Source organism: Brachyistius frenatus, unplaced genomic scaffold (assembly GCF_029030835.1).
Source record: "Brachyistius frenatus isolate BFR_SWC_R1_liver_20210118 unplaced genomic scaffold, ASM2903083v1 Contig_84, whole genome shotgun sequence".
Taxonomy (NCBI): domain Eukaryota; kingdom Metazoa; phylum Chordata; class Actinopteri; family Embiotocidae; genus Brachyistius; species Brachyistius frenatus.
Window position 1 is genome coordinate 1602892 of NW_027210683.1, and position 18885 is coordinate 1621776.

At 41.6% G+C, this 18885-nt stretch overlaps 1 protein-coding gene across 4 annotated transcripts in view; it reads left to right on the forward strand.

Annotated features, from left to right (window-relative positions):
* cadm1a (cell adhesion molecule 1a) overlaps window positions 1-18885 on the forward strand; it is a 332738-nt gene that overhangs the window by 242259 nt on the left and 71594 nt on the right. For all 4 annotated transcript variants that reach the window (XM_069709756.1, XM_069709757.1, XM_069709758.1 and 1 more), the window contains exon 3: window positions 6562-6708. In XM_069709756.1, the coding sequence (XP_069565857.1) occupies window positions 6562-6708 (147 nt within the window). The remainder of the gene's footprint in view (window positions 1-6561; window positions 6709-18885) is intronic.

Here is an 18885-nt window from a genome sequence, read left to right on the forward strand (position 1 = left end):
ACTAAGAACTGTAAGAGCAAATTAATTTGCAATGCAAATTATTTCTCCTCCAAGTTCATATTTTTCCTAACAAACTTGATTTTTAATTGCAGTGTGACAAATATGCTCTCTAAACTGTTTTATGTATTTTTGCTTGCATAATAAAGACACAAAAATACCTGAAATTAGATGCTGGTACAGTATATGGTTTGATATTCAGTCTTATTCATCACTTACATGAGCAGGGATCCGTTCCTGCATCGATGTCCAAATAATGCTGGAACTAAAGTTTTAATTAAATAAAAATCCTGTTGAGCAGCCAATTCAATTTCCAAATGAATCTAAGAACAAACAAACTGCATTTCAACAGTTTTCATCTGTTCCTCAAGAGCAGCTGCATCACGACTGCTAATGATGATGCAACTGACAAAAAATAAAACAGAATAAACACTCGTTCATATGTTTCCTATCAGCCAAGTCTGTAAGTTGGTTTCCATGTTGTCGTCACATTAATAAAAGCCAGTTCATCTTTGGATGTGAGATGACTATTTGGGAAAACATTCAACATAAAATTGCCATTTCGGTATTTCAACAATGTCGGCGAACAATAACTTTGCGGTCATTATTACATGCTTTCCTCTAATCAGATAACACGTCCAAGCAGCTGCTGTGGTTTCTGAATGTGGAGTCTGAGAATATCGTGTCAATAAAGCCGTGATTTATGTCGTCTTCCTGCCCGTATAGAACAGCGCTTCCTGCAGATTATTCTACTATTCCCAGTTTCCAGGCGGTATATCTCATTTTGCATAGGAAATTGGAAAGATGTGCCCCTCACAGCGTTGCTGAATACTAACACAGTGGAGAGACCGAGGCAGACGTGTGTCCGTCTCCTCGTCCGTCCAGTGGACACACGGACGTTGTTTTTTTGTGCGTGAATGCACCAGCATCATTTCTAATGGAAAAGGCTAATTAAGTGATAGATTTGAAGGGAATGCATGATAAGTGCAGCTCCGGCCAGCAATTATAAATCACTCCCACCGTCTCTGATGTGCCATTATCATAATGTGTTTTTCAGTTATGAAACTTTATCTTGTACTCTTGTCACACGGTTGTTCATGACTGTCAGTGGTGACTAAATGTGTCTCACTAAGAGCTTCAATGTTTGCAGGAAGTGTTTAATCCGTCCCGTCGCCCCACCCTGAACGTCACACTTCCTGGTGAGCCGTCTCTCCTGAACAGCTTTCAGACACCTTTCATAAAGTCCTCGCAGCTACTGAAGAAGTTCACAGACAATCTGCGTGTTTATACTGAGACCATAAGGAAATATTTTGATGCATCAGTCACGCCGACATCCAAACAGCTGTTTATTTTGCACAAATGGACGAATTAAATATCCCAGAATTTAGTCATAATTACTTTCAGGTGGTCAAAAGGATCTTTGGCAAGTTTATTTATTATTTGCATGAAGCTCAACAATACTTTTTTATATAGAGGTCACCTGACCCTGTTAGTGCATTAGAAGTATAATTAATGACCATAAACAGCAAGAATTACTTGTTTACCATCAATTATCAAAAATTTAAATTACCTTTGTAATCAGTTAGTTTGAAAGATATCAAAATTACAAACTGAATTCAAGTAACTGAATTTAAAACGTACTACTATTTAAAAATCACACAAAGCATTAAGTCCGACTGAGTTGCTGCTGCAGTTTTATTTGCAGATTGATTTGAAAACTCTGCTTACGTCACCTCAAAATGACAAATTAACGGACAAAGGAAATATGTAATATGTTAAAAAAAAAAAAAAAAACCCGAATACATTCAGATTTCTTAATCGCTGCAACATATTTTTTTAAATGTACATCATGATGTACAATTTTTATGATTGGAAGTAAACAGACTAAAACTTTCAAAACCTTTCATATTCAACTGATAATTAGTTACAGGAAGAGAAGCTAAAAACATCATAATGTGATAATATCAATAATAAACTGTGCTTGTTACAGGCCTTGACCCCTGTTATCTTTTCCTTTGACCTCCCTTCAGGCCATTCAGCCTAGAAATACACTTCAAAAAAAAAAAAAAAAGAAGCTTCCTGTCTGACATTTAAACAGCCTTTTCCCCTCCGTGATGTCAGAAGTGCTTTTCTGAGGCCGGTCTGACGGTGTCCTCGGCGGGCCGCCGCACATGCTTGTTGTTGGCCATTAATTAGTGTAAAGCTCCTCCACCTCCGCGCACCATCTTCCAACATGTCAGACTTGTTTATTTTGCACAACAGGAACAATTAAGCAGCTGACAGGCCGGCCACCGTTTGAAGTCCTCCCTACTACCTCCACTGCTTTAAAACACAACTTAGCAGACACCTTGCAGCACCCTGCTGCTGCCTTGTAACCTTCAGCGGGTGCCTTGAAATGCATTTTGTAGTATGTAAGCGTATTATCATAACCAGATGCCCACCCTGCCGCCCACCTCTGCACGTCTTTGAAAAATGAGGTTCAGTGTTGAATATTAAAGGCGGCGAGGTTCATTTATTTAGGGCTGTGTTCGCGCCACCGAGGGATGCTGATTTGAATCTCGTTTGTTAAGCTGTCTCTCCTTATCTGTCAGCATCAGAAGATGCAATTTCTCTCTTCCCACCTCATCCTCCTTGTCTTCTAAATGGCAGGGATATTTAGACGTGCTTGCCAACTGAGGCATGCAAATTAGCAGTTGATGTTTCTTGCCGTTCTTTTCGTTTCTTTTCACTTTTCACCCCCCGCCCCCACCCCCACCCCCACCACCACCACCGCCGCCGCCGCCCCTGAGTCAGTCCTATTTGCCTCTCTGAGAAGGTGCATTTGTGATTCTATTTTCATAACCATGTAGGAGGAAAGTATAAGTGGGGAATAGGTGGGGGGGGGGGGGTTGTTCTCAATACGTTTTCTCTAAACTTCAATTGGAAGCATCTTTTTGTTTGGTGCATCGAGAGGAGCAGTCTACATTTATTTACGCGTCTCGATGTGAAGCATTAACGTGAAGCCGCACACTTCACGTACACTTTAGCAGAGCTCATTCACAATTAAGTGTGAATACAATACTGATCAAATTTACAAGATCAAGCTTGTATAATGGTATACATACATAACAGAGCAGCTAGCGGATTTAGTTCTGTATATCAGTAAAATGTTCCTGCATGTGTTTTCGGACACTCGCTGAATGTAAAGACTGTACAGCAGACTGCAGATCAGTTGTTGCACTGAGGCCCAGAGGCCTTTAATCACAGTTTCAGTAATGAGTTTTAATTTGAGTTAAAAAAAAAAATGTAACAGCTTTAGAAAAGACGTCCCAGATGGACGCTGCCTAAACAGTTCACCGCCAGATTATGTTGGGTCCTTAATGATGTAACACCATATCTACACAGAAATTGGTCTCACACTTGAAAAGGACAGTTTATCCAAAGGCACCGAGGTGAAACGGGCTTTGCACCGGAAAAAGAAAAAAAGAAAAGTTGTGTGTGAAGACCAGAGTAGTGAAGAGGGCTTAACGTTGAGCTCTGTGGAACACCTGCTGAGGCTGGTGGTGGATGTGTGCTCACCTACTCTAATAGTTTGAGCCATGTCACTGCAGATATATTAAGTACAGACAGACGAGATATAAAAGTGCTCGTAGCTTCTGGGTCTGAAAAATGGTTCCGATGCGAAAGTGCCTTAAGCTGCAATACCAGCGAGTGCCACTAGAGGCCGGCTCCATAGACTCCCATTCAACTTCTCTCATGAAATTCTATTCGAAAATAAGCTTCAAAAAGACCTGTTTTTGGGGGCGTGTCTGTTTGATTGACAAGCCCGTGGTGCAGTCAGGTTCCAGCTATCGGTGGGCGAGACGTAGTATCGTCTGGTTTCCAAATATGGTCACTTCCTGCTCCAAACCGCTTCAAACCAGCAAAGACGGCGACGGAAATAATCCAAACAGAGGATTCATAAAGGCTGTTCACAAACCAACGGGTGACGCCACTGCTGGCTGCTGCTTGGTTCAGACTCACAGGAGGTGAATTTGAGACTTGTAGAAACCGAAAACAGAGAAAGTGAGAGGTTGAACACACCTTAGCGCGGCACGGTGGTGCAGTGGTTAGCACTGTCACCTCACAGCAAAAAAGGTTCTGGGTTCGAATCCGGTCCTGGGCCTTTCTGTGCGGAGTTTGCATGTTCTCCCTGTGCTTGCGTGGGTTCTCTCCGGGTTCTCCGGCTTCCTCCCATCATCCAAAAACATGCACCTCAGGTCAGGTTACCTGGCGCCGCGCTAGTGGCAGCCTGCTGCAGCATCTCCCCCCTGAGAGCCCCCCTGCTGTAGTGAAGACATTTCCCCTCGGGGATTAATAAAGTGTATCAAAATCAAAAACTGGTCAGCACAAACCGGCCTGTAGTACATCACACCCTGTACTCCAGCGGGCCCAGAGGCTTCCTGTGAGTTGATGCTGCGGAGGACCCACCTCACATTGTGTGTGTGTGTGTGTGTGCGTGTGTGTGTGCCTGGCAGTCCTCAGGCAGTGAAACACTGACAATGGCTTTATTGTTGTCCTTGTCAAACCTGGCAAAGAAAGTGCTGAGTTCTCAGCCAGGCTGGCGTTGTCGCCGGTGGATTTTCACAGTAAATTTCTGCTTTCCTATTTATAGTCCGTAATGGACTTGATACTTTGCTACATCTGCCACGGATTGGAGTTGTTATTTCGTGTCCCCTCAGTCTGAAGTTTGTGGCTGTTCTTGGCAGCTCTAAATCCTCTCTTTAATTTGGCTTCGGCTCAGCAGTGAGCTGCAGCAGCGTTTGACTAAAAGGCTGACTTTACATTTATATATTATTAGATTGTTTTCCTGTCACGTTGCGGTGACCAATCAGTGGCTCAGGATGATATTTGTTTTGGATTGAATGAAGAGCTGCAGCATATTTATGAGCTGCCAGGAGGTGGTGCATGTCGGACGTTCACCTCGGTGACCACACAACCTGCCTGCGGTTACGTTTAGCTATAAAATCACTCTGTAAAAGGTTCAGGAAAGACTTTGTCTGCAGTTAAAAGACTTTGTCTTTATTAAACTGGACCACAATCTTTTCCCAAACCTTTACAAAGTGCTGCCAGTGCACATTAAACATAAAATTGAATAATTCTGCAGTCACCACAAGTAAATACTGCACTGTGATATCTGATATTGTGGGGAAAAACAAAAAAATGGTCAGTTAACATTTTACAGATCCACATTTTTGTGACTTGCCAAATGTGTTAATTAATAATTCCTCAATATACTAAGAGAAAAAAAAATCAATCCAGTTACAAGTATTCTACCATTAAACATGTGTTTGCTGTTTCAAGGCATTTGTATACAACATAAGAGACACACTGATCAAAGCAAATTGATGTTTCTGATTGGCTGCTTTTATAATTCATGAGGTGTCTCCTTGCTGCGTTTCATATGTAAAGATAAAGACGAGATACAGAAACAGACGAGTGTGTACTCCTGCAGAAAATCCTGCAACTGTTTTTTATTTTTTATATTTTACAATGCATTCCCTTTGTTACTGACACAGCATAAATATCTCAGATACAGTTCGCAGATTTCCTGAACATTTTATTTCATTATATATATATATATATATATAGTCCATAATTCTGTGTAGCCTGGAGCGTGTGTGTGTGTTTGTTTGTGTGCACTTGTGTTTCACAACAACAACAAAACAACAACATTGCGCTGGGACCGACATAACTAGCAGCCACCACTGGCACTCCGCCTGGTTTCGGTCTTGCAGCGATCATTTAAAGTAAAGCAAAGCCACTCAAGGCTCACCATCAGCTGCAACAATAGATTCCAGCCCAAAGCAAAAGTCTGAGACGTTATTACTGTAGTTTTTCAAATCAAAGCAGCAGAGAGCTCGAAAGAAATCCATTTATCATTCTTCAGGCAGAGATATTGTTTGTGAAACAAGGAAGTGCAGCAATCTAAGAGGCGGCTGATGACCGATGCCGGCCGTGACCAATTTCCTCTGAAGCCCCGCAGGGCGGCCGAGCACCTTTATTTATAAGTAAATAAGAAAAACAGCAAAGTTTGAAATCCATGACATAAAAAGATCAAACACAAAGTGTGCGCTTCAAGTCTACGGTACTTATGATCCATTGGTTGCATATGTGTGAAACTTATAACCACATTTTTGTATTCAAATTATTTTGAATATCTCGAGGAGGTAAAGTAACGATGTAATTCAGAAGTAGGTTCATTATTAGAGGAATGTCTGAAAATGGAGATTTGAGGAAAAACAGCAATGATCTGATAGGTTGAAGTTAGCCTGTGATAGATGTGTTTTTTGTTTGTTTTTTAAAGTGCCGCCTTTTTTCCGTTTCCACTGTCGACTTCTCAGATGCGTCTATGAAACCGACCATCTGTTGCGTCAGGTCGCTGCTCTGTCAACCGCCTCGTGACATCTCACTTATCGCCTCCATCTATCTACGTGATGACGTGCTTTCTAAGAAACAGCATCTTCTACTTTATTTTCAACTGCCCTGAAAAAAACCCGCTAATCTTAAATTGTTCTTGTCTTTTTTTTTTTTTTTTTTGTCCAGTGGTGAGTCAGAACCTGGTGACGGACAACGTGTCGGTGGTGGAGGGAGAGATGGCGATCATCAGCTGCCGGGTGAAGGACAACGACGACTCGGTTATCCAGCTGCTCAACCCCAACAGACAGACCATCTACTTCAGAGACATGAGGCGTGAGTACCCAACTTTACTCGTTTCAAATTGGAGGACAACAGAACAGACCATTTATATTCAGCGTATTTCAAAGCATACAGTAAGTTTTAACTTTCACCAACTTGCCAAAGAGAATCCAGCGTTAAACTAAATGACACCAACACCCAACAGGCTGATAGGATCATTGTTGTTATGTTGGTTTTGGTTGTTTCTGTTTTTTAGCTTAACATGAGGTCAGAGTTTGTCGTCTGTTTCACACAAGAAATTCATAAATACAATATTCGATGGCAGGAAAAAGTGAACACTTAACAATTAGCAGATTTTCTGCATTTTCATCTCAGTGCAGATTTGTATTGAAATATATGGTGCTTTAGCTAATTATACACAATTCTAATCCTCCGTGTCTTTATTGAACGCATCCATTAAACATTACGGAAAAACGGAAACCTTTTTTTCAATAACCAGTCAAATCTTTCAGAGGAAAAACTTCAACACACAATTTTCTGCTGCAGATCAGACCTGTAATACATTCAGGAACCATTTTTTCCTGAAAGAATGTCTTCAGTTTGTCTCCATCCTTCTTACGTCTGATGTGATTGACTCTCTGAGGTCTTTCCAGTTTCTCTGTTGGCTCTGACTCGGTCACTCCACGAGGTCAAGTGTCTTAATTTGAAGGCCCTCTGTAGTAGATTTACCTCCACGTTAGACGGCCCACTGCTGCATCCACCGACTTCTCCTGAGCTGCAGCTTCCAGCCGGCCTCCCTGACATCCTCCTGTATGTTGCATTCATGCATTTCCTCAACTTTAAGGTGCAAACATCACCACTAATCTTTCAGACTGGATGTCTGTAGAAAAACATTTACCAACACAATCTTAAATAATAACATTTGGAAATCAAAGGTTCTTTTCTGTGTTTATATTCATATCTAAATCTGCCTTTCCTTATTCATAATTGCAACTTAATGACGGAGATATGACCGTATTTTAACACAAATGTGTGTAAATAGCAGATAACTCTAATAATAATTAGCTGTATGTATATCTGGCTAGCTGAACACTTTTACTTGCATCACAACAGTGCAGCATTTGAACTGAGAAAGCTTTAACACGAAAAAATACATTTAAAAAAATGCTCTTGAGCTTCATAATAAAAGTGGAGGATTTTCCTTTTGACCTGGCGTTATGCTGTCAGGGTATTTTTACACAGACATAGTTATGTAATCTACTTTTATTATACTGTGATTGTCTTCGGAGAGCAGAGAAGAGGTTGCAGATAACAACAGACACTGTTTCACGTCTCCATGGGATTAATATCAGATTTATTATAATATAAAACATTTTCAACACAGTCGGATGACAAGTCATTGATGTACTTTATATTGGTTTGTTTTGCATGCAGCAGACGTTATATGTATAACTGTACATATACATTTAGTCCGGCCATAATGAGAACATGAATATCAACTCTAATTTGAACCAAAGCCTGTGAATGGAGCCAATGTTAAAGCTGCATAACATTAATTAACATTCCTTTACATTACTTGCACTTGAAGGGAGCTGCATTAAGTTTGACCCACATGTCTGCAGCCAGATTAACACAGAATGAGGTTAATACAATACACCAACCGTGTTTAGCTCTCAGCACATGTGCTTTAATAATAGCAGCTCATGTCCCTAAACATTTCCTGACCTGCGTGTTTATTCTCATCCCGTCCAATTATCGTGTCACCGCTCTAATTAGCCGTGTTTAGACCGGACGCCGAGTCTCGTCTTTGCTTCGTCTTGCCACTTTTTGCTCTCTTTAATTATGTGTTTCAAGCCTCCCTGTGCAGCATGTTGACCTCCTTATGAAATACTGAACACCTCAGTAAATATATTATGTAGTAAAAAAAAAAAAGTGCTTCCTGATGCAGTAATTATTTCGGTTTATTCTTTATATTACTTTAACAGTTTGCATAGTTTCCAGGCCCCGTCTGCCATGTTCATGAACAAATAATTTGCATGGGCGACTTCATTTAATGAGGAACAATCTATAACTACCAGCCTGGTTAGAATTGGACATACAGTGGTGTGAAAAAGTGTTTGTCTCCTTCCTGATTTCTTATTTTTTTGCATGTTTGTCACACTTAAATGTTTCAGATCATCAAACAAATTTAAATATTAGTCAAAGATAACACAAGTAAACACAAAATGCAGTTTTTAAATGAAGGTTTTTATTATTAAGGGAGAAAAACAATCCAAACCCACATGGTCCTGTGTGAAAAAGTGTTTCCCCCTAAACCTAATAACTGGTTGAACCACCCTCAGCAGCAACAACTGAAATCAAGTGTTTGTGATAACTTGCGATGAGTCTTTTCCAGCTGTGGAGGAATTTTGGCCGACTCATCTTTACAGAGTTGTTGTTGTAATTCAGCCACATTGGAGGGTTTTCCAGCACCAACCTCCTTTTTAAGGTCATGCCACAGCATCTCAATAGGATTCAGGTCAGGACTTTGACGAGGCCACTCCAAAGTCTCCATTTGGTTTTTCTTCATCCATTCAGAGGTGGACTTGCTGGTGTGTTTTGGATCATCGTCCTGCTGCAGAACCCGAGTTGGCTTCAGCTTGAGGTCACGAACAGACGGCCGGACGTTCTCCTTCAGGATTTTTTGGTAGACGGTAGAATTCATGGTTCCATTTATCACAACAAGTCTTCCAGGTCCTGAAGCAGTAAAACAGCCCCAGACCATCACACCACCACCACCATATTTTACTATTGGTATGATGTTCTTCTTCTGAAATGCGGTGTTACTTTTACGCCAGATGTAACGGGACACACACCTTCCAAAAAGTTCAACTTTGGTCTCGTCAGTCCACAGAGTATTTTCCCAAAAGTCTCGGGGATCATCAAGATGTTTTCTGGCAAAAATGAGACGAGCCTTAATGTTGGTTTTGCTCAGCGGTGGTTTTGGTCTTGGAACTCTGCCATGCAGCCATTTCTGCCGAGTCTCTTTCTTCTGGTGGAGTCATGAACACTGACCTGAACTGAGGCAAGTGAGGCCTGCAGTTCTTTGGATGTTGTCGTGGGGTCTTTTGTGACCTCTCGGATGAGTCGTCGCTGCTCTCTTGGGGTAATTTTGGTCGGCCGGCCACTCCTGGGAAGGTTCACCACTGTCCCATGTTTTCTCCATTTGTGGATAATGGCTCTCACTGTGGTTCGCTGGAGTCCCAAAGCTTTAGAAATGGCTTTAGAACATTTTCCAGACTGATAGATCTCAATTACTTTCTTTCTCATTTGTTCCTGAATTTCTTTGGATCTCGGCATGATGTCTATCTTTTGAGGATCTTTTGGTCTACTTCACTTTGTCAGGCAGGTCCTATTGAAGTGATTTCTTGATCGAGAACAGGTGTGGCAGTAATCAGGCCTCGGTGTGGCTCGAGAAATTGAACCACAGTTAAGTTATGTTTCAATACTTTTTCACACAGGGCCATGTGGGTTTGGATTTATTTTTCTCCCTTAATAATAAAAACCTGCATTTAAAAACTGCATTTTGTGTTTACTTGTGTTATCTTTGACTAATATTTAAATTTGTTTGATGATCTGAAACATGTAAGTGTGACAAACATGCAAAAAAATAAGAAATCAGGAAGGAGCAGACACTTTTTCACACCACTGTATTTAGGGACTTGAAGAGAAAAAGCAGTTGGTTAAATTCAGGGAAAGTTTTTGGTCTCAACTTCACCTTTTTTCAAAATGTATGAAAATAATTCAGAAGATTTTTCAGCAGCTCTGACGACATTCGTTCAACAGGCCGTGACCCTCCGTTTGTGTTGTCAGCATCCTTCGCTTTCCACGCACAACCGTTGACCCCGAGCGGGGGCACATGAGGTCGTTGCACCTTTAATCCCTCTGGAAATAAAAAAAAATCACCGAAATCAGGGCAATCACAACAGCGCCTGTTGTCACAGCAACAGGCGAAAACGCGTCAGACGACAAACGTGAACGTTACTTCCTTCTAATTGACCTGAAAAACAAACACGGTGGCTTCAGCGCTGCCACGGAGTTATTTTAGCTTCCTGCTCTGTGTTTCGCTCCTCTTCCTGCTCTCGCTCCTCTTCCTCCTCTTCCTCTTCCTCCCCCCGCTGACCCGTACCGAGCCGGTGTGTTTGTGAGAGTGTGTCTCTAACCTCACTCCCACACACTGGCACCAAACAAAGATGCGTTCTCCATCATATTATGGAAAAGCAAAGAGAGAGACAGAGAGAGGCTGAGCAGAGACATAAACTCAGATTTTTTTATTCTGAATTTTAATAAAATTGTTACAACCCATAATATATATTCAGTCAGTATTAATGAGCCTAACTTTATTTTCCTTAAGATGTATGCGTTGACAACAAGATTTAAGCATACTTTAAATAATATCTCCACGAGCCTAAAAATGATCATTAAACATTAACGACGATGTACCGAGCGAGATTTGAATAAACATTTTGACAGATGAGTATTTGAATAAGGAAAACAAACAATAAGCACCGGAGCGACTGAGCGTCTGTCGGGAAGTGCTGGATATTTAGCATCTGTTTGAGACAAACTAAAAACAGTCTAAATGTTGGATTTACAGTCATCAGGTGGTCGGACACACAACTCATCATCTTGTCTGCCACATGCAGATGTTATGATGATGATGAAAAGCAGCTCTTTGCTAACATGAGTCATAAAACCTTAAGCTGAAGAGATGAGTTAGTTTTTAAGTCTTTAAAGCAAATATGGTACAATACAACTGGAATATATGTATATTAAATTCATTTAACGCACAAAGATAATAAGACAGAAGTATGAGTGAAACTTCAAACTTTTCAAATACCCATTATAAACTATCCTCTAATGTTTAATTTTACATTTCCTTTTGATGCAACACACACTTTCCTGTAACTTTTACTATTGATTTAGAATTAATTGACATGTTCATACATAACATGTTCAGCTGGATCTCTCCTACAGGACACAGCAGATCTGATGGTTGCAGTGCAGATACTTTAGTTGTTGTTTTGATCTTTGTTTGACCTCATAATAATATTAATAATAATAATAAACTTTATTTGTATAACACATTTCATAGCTCAAAGTTCTTCACAGCGAGAAAAATGGCATGCAGTGTTTCACATAAAAAACGATGTGAAGGAATATTTAAAGATATAGAAAAGAAATAATGAAATGCATAAAGTTAAGCACCAGACAAAAAGTTCATAAAATAAAATAGAATTAAATAAAGCAGAATAAAGCCACATGCATTTTGAAGTGCAAAGTGCAGCTTCAGGAGTAGCTCGTTAAAGGCTAAAGTAAAGAAGTGTACGAAGATATACTGTACCTTCCCTCATAACCTTTCTACATTGTGTAGATGCAGTGTCAGGCCCTCCCTCACAGTCTCCACCCCTCCTCCCCCTCCTCATTCATCGACTTTCAAACGCACCTTCCACACCCGATACAAGGGCACGCTCGGAGAGAGCGCTCATACGTATGCTAAACCGAACTTGGTATTTATCTGCTGTTGTGCCGAGCCGACTCCCACAAGCTGGCTGTCAAGGGCAAGATGTTCTTCTTTGACGGAGGAGGGGGGAGGGGGGCTCCTTGATCTCCTGTGATCCCTCCCAGGCATCTTCGCCGGAGCTGCACCGCTTCATTATGACATAACCTCCACCAGGCAGCCTCCAAACAACATCGGGCCCCCCCCTTCAAAATATCACATCTGCCATCTCGGCCTGAATCCTCAGCGGTGGATTATGTTTGCGAGTGTGAGATGGAAAGCAGGAGAGGGTAAAGAGACAGGGAAGGAGGGGGGTGGGAGGGAGAGAGGGAGGGAGGAATGCTTTGAAACTGGCTTCAGTTAGTCACAGAGGAGCCGGACTGTTGGTCATCCTTCTGTTCCACTTCATGTTCACTGAAAGCAGTTCTTCTGCCCTCCGTCGGCCACTTTATTCACGTTAATCCATTTTATTCAAGCTGATATGAGGCGAAGCATGTGTTGCACCACTTTCTAGATTCTTTACAGCACCGCTGCAGGTGCTCACAAACACTGTGTTTGTGTTTTGTGTATTTAAAGGGCTGTGACACCGATTTAGGCCCAACCCAGTTGTCTCTTTTAGCAGCGCCCTCTACTGGTTAAGTTTTAAACCACCCGCTGCGTCAACAGTAGCCACAATTCTCCTAAATGAAGTATGAATACATTTGTCGGCGTCAGGAATTTGATTATTAGATTTATGGAAATGTACAGTATGATGACATACTATGATGCGTGTCTCAGAGAATCAGCTATTAATGCTCACAAACAAGACTTTATTTAATCTACCCGAACCAGAAGCAGCTTTATGATTGTAGAGCCGCGCTTTCAGATTGCAAAAATATTCTTGAAAAAAATCGATTTATTCACGTCATGGACCATTTTTTCATGTTATGTTGCTTCAGTTTGCAAAGCATTATTCCACCAATGTTTGGAGGGCCAGTTGGAGGGTTCAGGCGCCCACTACCTCCTCCATCCCGACAAGGAACGGGACACGCTACCCTATGAGGGCACCTGCAGAACGGAGGGGGCGGGGCCAGGTGTTGTAAAACACCGGCCGGCACAGAGACAAGCAGCAGAGGCTGAGTTTAGGCATCGCATCCTGAGTTTATTTTAGTCTCCAATGAGTCAGGCTCCAAAAAACGCTGGAGCTTACGTTACATTGCATACAAATACAATTAAGACCTCCCTGCTGGTAAACAACCACATCTGCCAAACTCCAGGAGTCACAACCGGAGCGTGCAGTTTGTTGTTTTACCGTTGAAAGTCTCAAAAAGTCTCGCTGAGAGAAAATCAGCTATTTGTCCGCACGTAACAAAGCTCCAGAGGTCCGAATGTGTTCACAGGCCGGCTCCCTGCGATGAGTAAATGAATGTGTGTAAAGTCGATTGAGTGCTTCCTGACCCGCAGTTCCCAACAGTATCTAATATAAACAGTATATCCCAGAGTCCACCAGAAGACCAGTATCAGAGCATCGGGTTGGTCATTTTCACCGTTTACATCCGCGAAAAGACAAACGTACGATGCTTTACTACCAGACTTTGTTTTCTCTACTGTTACCAACCAGAGTGCGGACAGATGGGGATGTTTCCGTGGAGCAATGACCTTTTTAATATGAATACTGCTGCGCTCCGTTCAAAGTCAGCCGTACTAAACGCCCAGCTGGTAGCTTGTAACTCAAACCGCCATATGTTTTAGGGAGAGATATTACATTACCAACATCTTATCAACAGCTTATATTATGTCAATGACATTTACATAGTTTAGCTTTTTTTTCACTGCATTAATATTAAAATTTAGCCAACTTAAAAAATAAAATAAAAAAACTTAAAAGTGACATGAGATATTTGACTTAACACATACCCTTAATTCGTTTTTCAAATTTGGCATATTATCTTGAATTGTTCACCAGACATTGATGTTTCTTCTGTTAGCATTAACAAACATCTGTTTATGCTGATATTCAAATTTATCTCCTTACATCAACCGAATTCACCATTTGTGAGATTAACCTCGACCGCAAGACTCATTTTCACAGGTGCTGAACTGTTTGGCCTTGTGGCCTGAATAAAAGAGATGCAGTCATGAATCTAGTGACGCTAGAATAAACTGCAGTGTTTGACATATCGGGCTGCCTTATCGTCCCGTGTGTCCCTTTCATGTGGACATAAATCCACAGGTCCACTTTCCTGATATGAGGTGCTCAAGCAAGGACAGTATCTGCTACTTCAAACACACACACCCACATGGTCACTTGTGTAAAAGTGCTAAGAAGGGCACTCGCACACAAACACTTGGCCGTGTGTCCTGTGGAGGAGGAGGAAGAGCTGCAGCTTCTGTGGCAGCGGGCGATCGGTCCGCCGAAGGCCGGCGAGGTCCGGGGTCGACAACCGCCTCACGAAAGCAAAATGTACGACGAGACACAGCCGCGGAGTATCGATACGATCTCGGATCAGTTTGCAGTAATTGTATTAGTTTGATGTTGTGGTGCATATTTGATCCAATGTGGAATTAAAAACAAATGATTTCACATGTAATTTGAAGTGAAGTCTAACTGCAGGAATATATGCAGCATGGTTTAGTCGGGAGTTCAATACAAAAAAAAAATAAAACACGTGGGAGACTTCATGAAGACAGGAGAGGATTCAAGGCTGGTACCCTCCTGTAGACTAGACAGCTGCCTCACTGGTGAGGAATTTACAACAATTATCCACGGAAAAAAACAGACAGCTAAGTGGTTCGGACGATTATCTGTGGAAACTGATGTTTCTGGAGATGTCATTGCATGATGTCAACCGCAATTAATGGTTGCTGGACAAGAAGAGAAGCAATAAGAGTATAAAATTCAACTTCCAAAAAAATGTGAAAAGGAGCGTGCCAGCACTTTCTTTAGTTCGATTAAATCAAAATATATATTGTTGGGATCAGATGGGGGTCTAGTTTCATGTACATGGAGGTGGTTTCTGGTGTTTTGTGCTAAAAGAAAAAATGTCTCCCGGTCTCAAGAAACTTGGCAGGATAGGAATTTTTCCAACATAACAAAGATCCCAAAACACGCTGAAAGAATCACACAAGAGGAGACTTGAATCCAATAGAACACCTTTGGATTATTATGAAGTGGAAATTTGTTGGACTTTAAATGCACAGACTTTTCTCATTTACATGCTAGTGTCATGGTTCTGTTGTATTTCCTGTTTTACTTCGTAAACCCTCACTCGCCTGTGTTTTAGTATACTTCACTTGTTGCCCTTGTGTTTCCTGCCCTAATTAGCTCAATTAGTTTCATCTGTCCCTCGTTGTCCTCCTCTCCCCGGTGTATTTAAGTCTGTGTGCTCACCTGCTCTCGGTGTCGGTTTGTCGTCTCTTTTCTTGAGTTCAGTTGAGTTCACCTCATTGTTTCTCTTCTCTGGGTCGTGTTTAGTGTCTCCATCTCCCTGTTTTCTGTGTTTCTTTAGTTTCTCGGGCTGCCAACAGGCTGCTCCTCGTTATTCGTTTTCCCGTTAGGTTTTGAATCTGCAACCTTTTGTTCCAGCTCCCTCGGTTTGGTTTTTACTGTGTGGTTTTTTTTTTTTGTGCCAGGAACCTTATTTTGGGTTAAACTTGATCTTATGTTTTGAACTCCACCTGTGTAAATGTACTCACTGAAAATGAGCTGACAGGTTCCCCTTAAACAAAAAAAAAGATGAATGTTGAAAGTAGGCAGAAGTGTGTCAACGTATATCCATGAAATCAAAAAGCAAAGTATTAAAAAAAAAAAAAATTGAAATTAAAATACCACACTGGGCTTACTGCCATGACATCCATCATATTGGAGATAATAACCATGTCTCTCTGCATCACACTAGTCTACTTTTGCATGTCTTTAACAAGAAGGAAGTGTCAGATCATCTTCACATTTGAAAAGGGTATATCATGTTAATGTCAAGTGCAAACAGAAGGAGGGAGTCCGTCTGAAACGGGCCGCCTGAGATATACGGGCCTTTCAACTCACTCTCGGCTCTGAAGTTTTTAAGGAGCTCTTCACATTGTGCGTCTGTCGCTAAATATGAGAAGGCGTTTTGTTGAATTTATAGTTCGGTTAAACGGAATCACAGCAACAGAAACCCCTGCAGTGGCATCGTGTTCCCGATGCTAACGTGACGGGCTTCTTTTTAGAGAAGACATCGAACAACGCTTTGAACTTTTGCTAAAAGCTTGCTTCCTTAACCTAATGTACAATATTGATGCTACAATATCTGAAGTTACATAAAGCCGGTGAGGTCATTTCAACAAAATGTATGGAGAGAAACCCGACAAATCCTCCTTTGAGCAGCACTTTGCGACAGTGGAAATGGAAAACTCTGGCTAGATTTGTAAAAAGAATAAGCAAACAACACCAGATATTTGTTTAATGTTTTGTGTTTGAGTCACAGGGTACGTTAGCACAACCTGACAGACAATATTACATTTGAGGTTTAGCGAGATAAGATCTCAAAGTGATCCGCATCGGGAACATCAGCGGTTACACGGCGTAATAATGGAATTCATCCTAAACAAATAGGATAGAAATAAGAATGTAATAAATGAAAATGATATTAACATACACGTCGGGAATATCAACATTAATATGAGAAATGTTTTACTGGAACAATCCAAACGTAGGGTGCTTTCTATAGAAACAGACCTTATTAAAAAAGAAAAAAGAAAAATCATGCAAATCAGTGCAAATACATCCTCAGCTGAATCTCAGAACCGTGTCAGAGGAAGAAAAAGCCCCTCTGAGTCTTAACAAGTCCAATATTCTGGATTTAGGCAGCGACTATGGTGCCAGGAAGCCCGAAGCTTCACCTAGAGTGGGGAGGAGGTTGGTTATGAGGGTGTAATTACCCCCGGCCCACCCCATCTCACCCACTCTGACACCCGATAATAAAACTTTGATGTGTTCCTCTCAAAAAGTAGCAGCAGCCACTAATCACAAATGATTGCAGCCACTTAGGCGAGGCACACTCATCATCTCCTGCTCTCTCTGGATGGGAGTCATCCTCGGCAAAGGCTGCAGAAGAAAAACTATTCAAATGAAATGCAGCTAAAGAATGAAGATTAATCAAGAGAGAGGGGGCAACACAAAAGAGCAGGATGAATTGAAATGATGCAGTCAGTGGAGGTGAAAAAGAGGACGGGGGAAAAAACAAAAAAAAGCCGGTAGGGGATGTACTGTCTGCAGCCCAATCCTCTTATGTTTTGTTTTAAAGTTTGATTTTAAGTCCGGTCCACTTCTACCGTTTACTTCCAGGTACTATTCAGAGCAGAGATCCTGACAGTGTGATGGATGATAGCTTTTCGCACTCTGTTTGGAGACAACTGACCTTTTTTTTTTCTATTTCACCTCCAACTGAATGCAATTTATGGCCTTTCATGATAACTCTAACACAGGAAATATATAGATTTTTCGCCAGTCAAGATGACCATCTTGTGCATTAAGGAAGAAAATGTAGACAAGCTGCTGATTCACTTGTGACGACAATCGATTCTCGTGATCAGAAAAGCACATATTCATGAGATCTTGCAATTTGCAATCATGTAAATACTAATCAACTGTTAAAGGCTGATGTTTCTATGTGAAGCCTGCAGATTCATCAGAAAACCACCACTGGTCATGTGGCCTCTGCAGTTACAACCGTGACACGCTGTAAATCCCCGCCCATGTGTTCGAAGTGTCCTTGAGCAACACACTAAAATTCTCCATCACCATCGGTGTCTGAGAGGCTTTTGAAAAGTACTTTGTCCTGCTCAGGGTTGAAAACGTGCCATCTTCACACAGTCCATTTAATATTTAAATGTGTAAGTGCTGACTGGCAACTCGAGGTGCGCTTGTCCGTCATTCAATACTCGTGTAGCGTACGTTGAAAGAGCTCCTCGACTCCCGTGAAGCTAAACGTCTGCAGAGCGCCTTCGATAGAGCGATAAAATCCAGAGGAGAGCTGGAAAGCAGCGGTTCGCTGTTCAGTCCATTCGGCACGTAAATCCACACGTTTAGTTTACACTCTGCACTTATGTCACGCTGTTTACCGCTCCGACAGTCATTTTCGACACTGAACTTGTTTTTCCTCTGGCGGTCCTTCTGTTTGTGTTTTTTTACTCGTTTTCATTCATTCGGAGTGAAGAGCGAATCATGTTCTCCGTACTATAAACATAAAAAGCACAGAGTGCTCGCAGCATGCGGGAGAACGGGCTTCATGGTGTTTGTCAGCAGTAATCAGGGAGGCCCGGGGACACGGCTCGCGATAACCAGAAGAGGGGAAAGTTGACAACCTTTCCGAGTCTCCTTGGCTGCACGTCAGGACGGCTCTCACTGTACCGGCTTATCGCTGCTGCCTTTAAATTAGCCTCGTCACCGTCAGCTGTGAAAAAAAAAAAGGACACATCAGATAATTTACAGCCTTTCAAGAGTTTGAACAGACTTCTCTTATCCGCAGACCCGACTATCAACTACCTTTGTCCGGCATCTGCGATGTCCTTCTTGTGCTATCAGATATGACGGAACAAGAGAGGAAGAACAGGGCAGAGAGAGCATATAGCTAAAGGTCACCTCCCTGGGTTTTTTTCTGCCCGGTACACAAAGAGAAGTGAAATAATGTCTGTATTGGACTTTTGCGTGCGATGTAACCATAAAATAACCG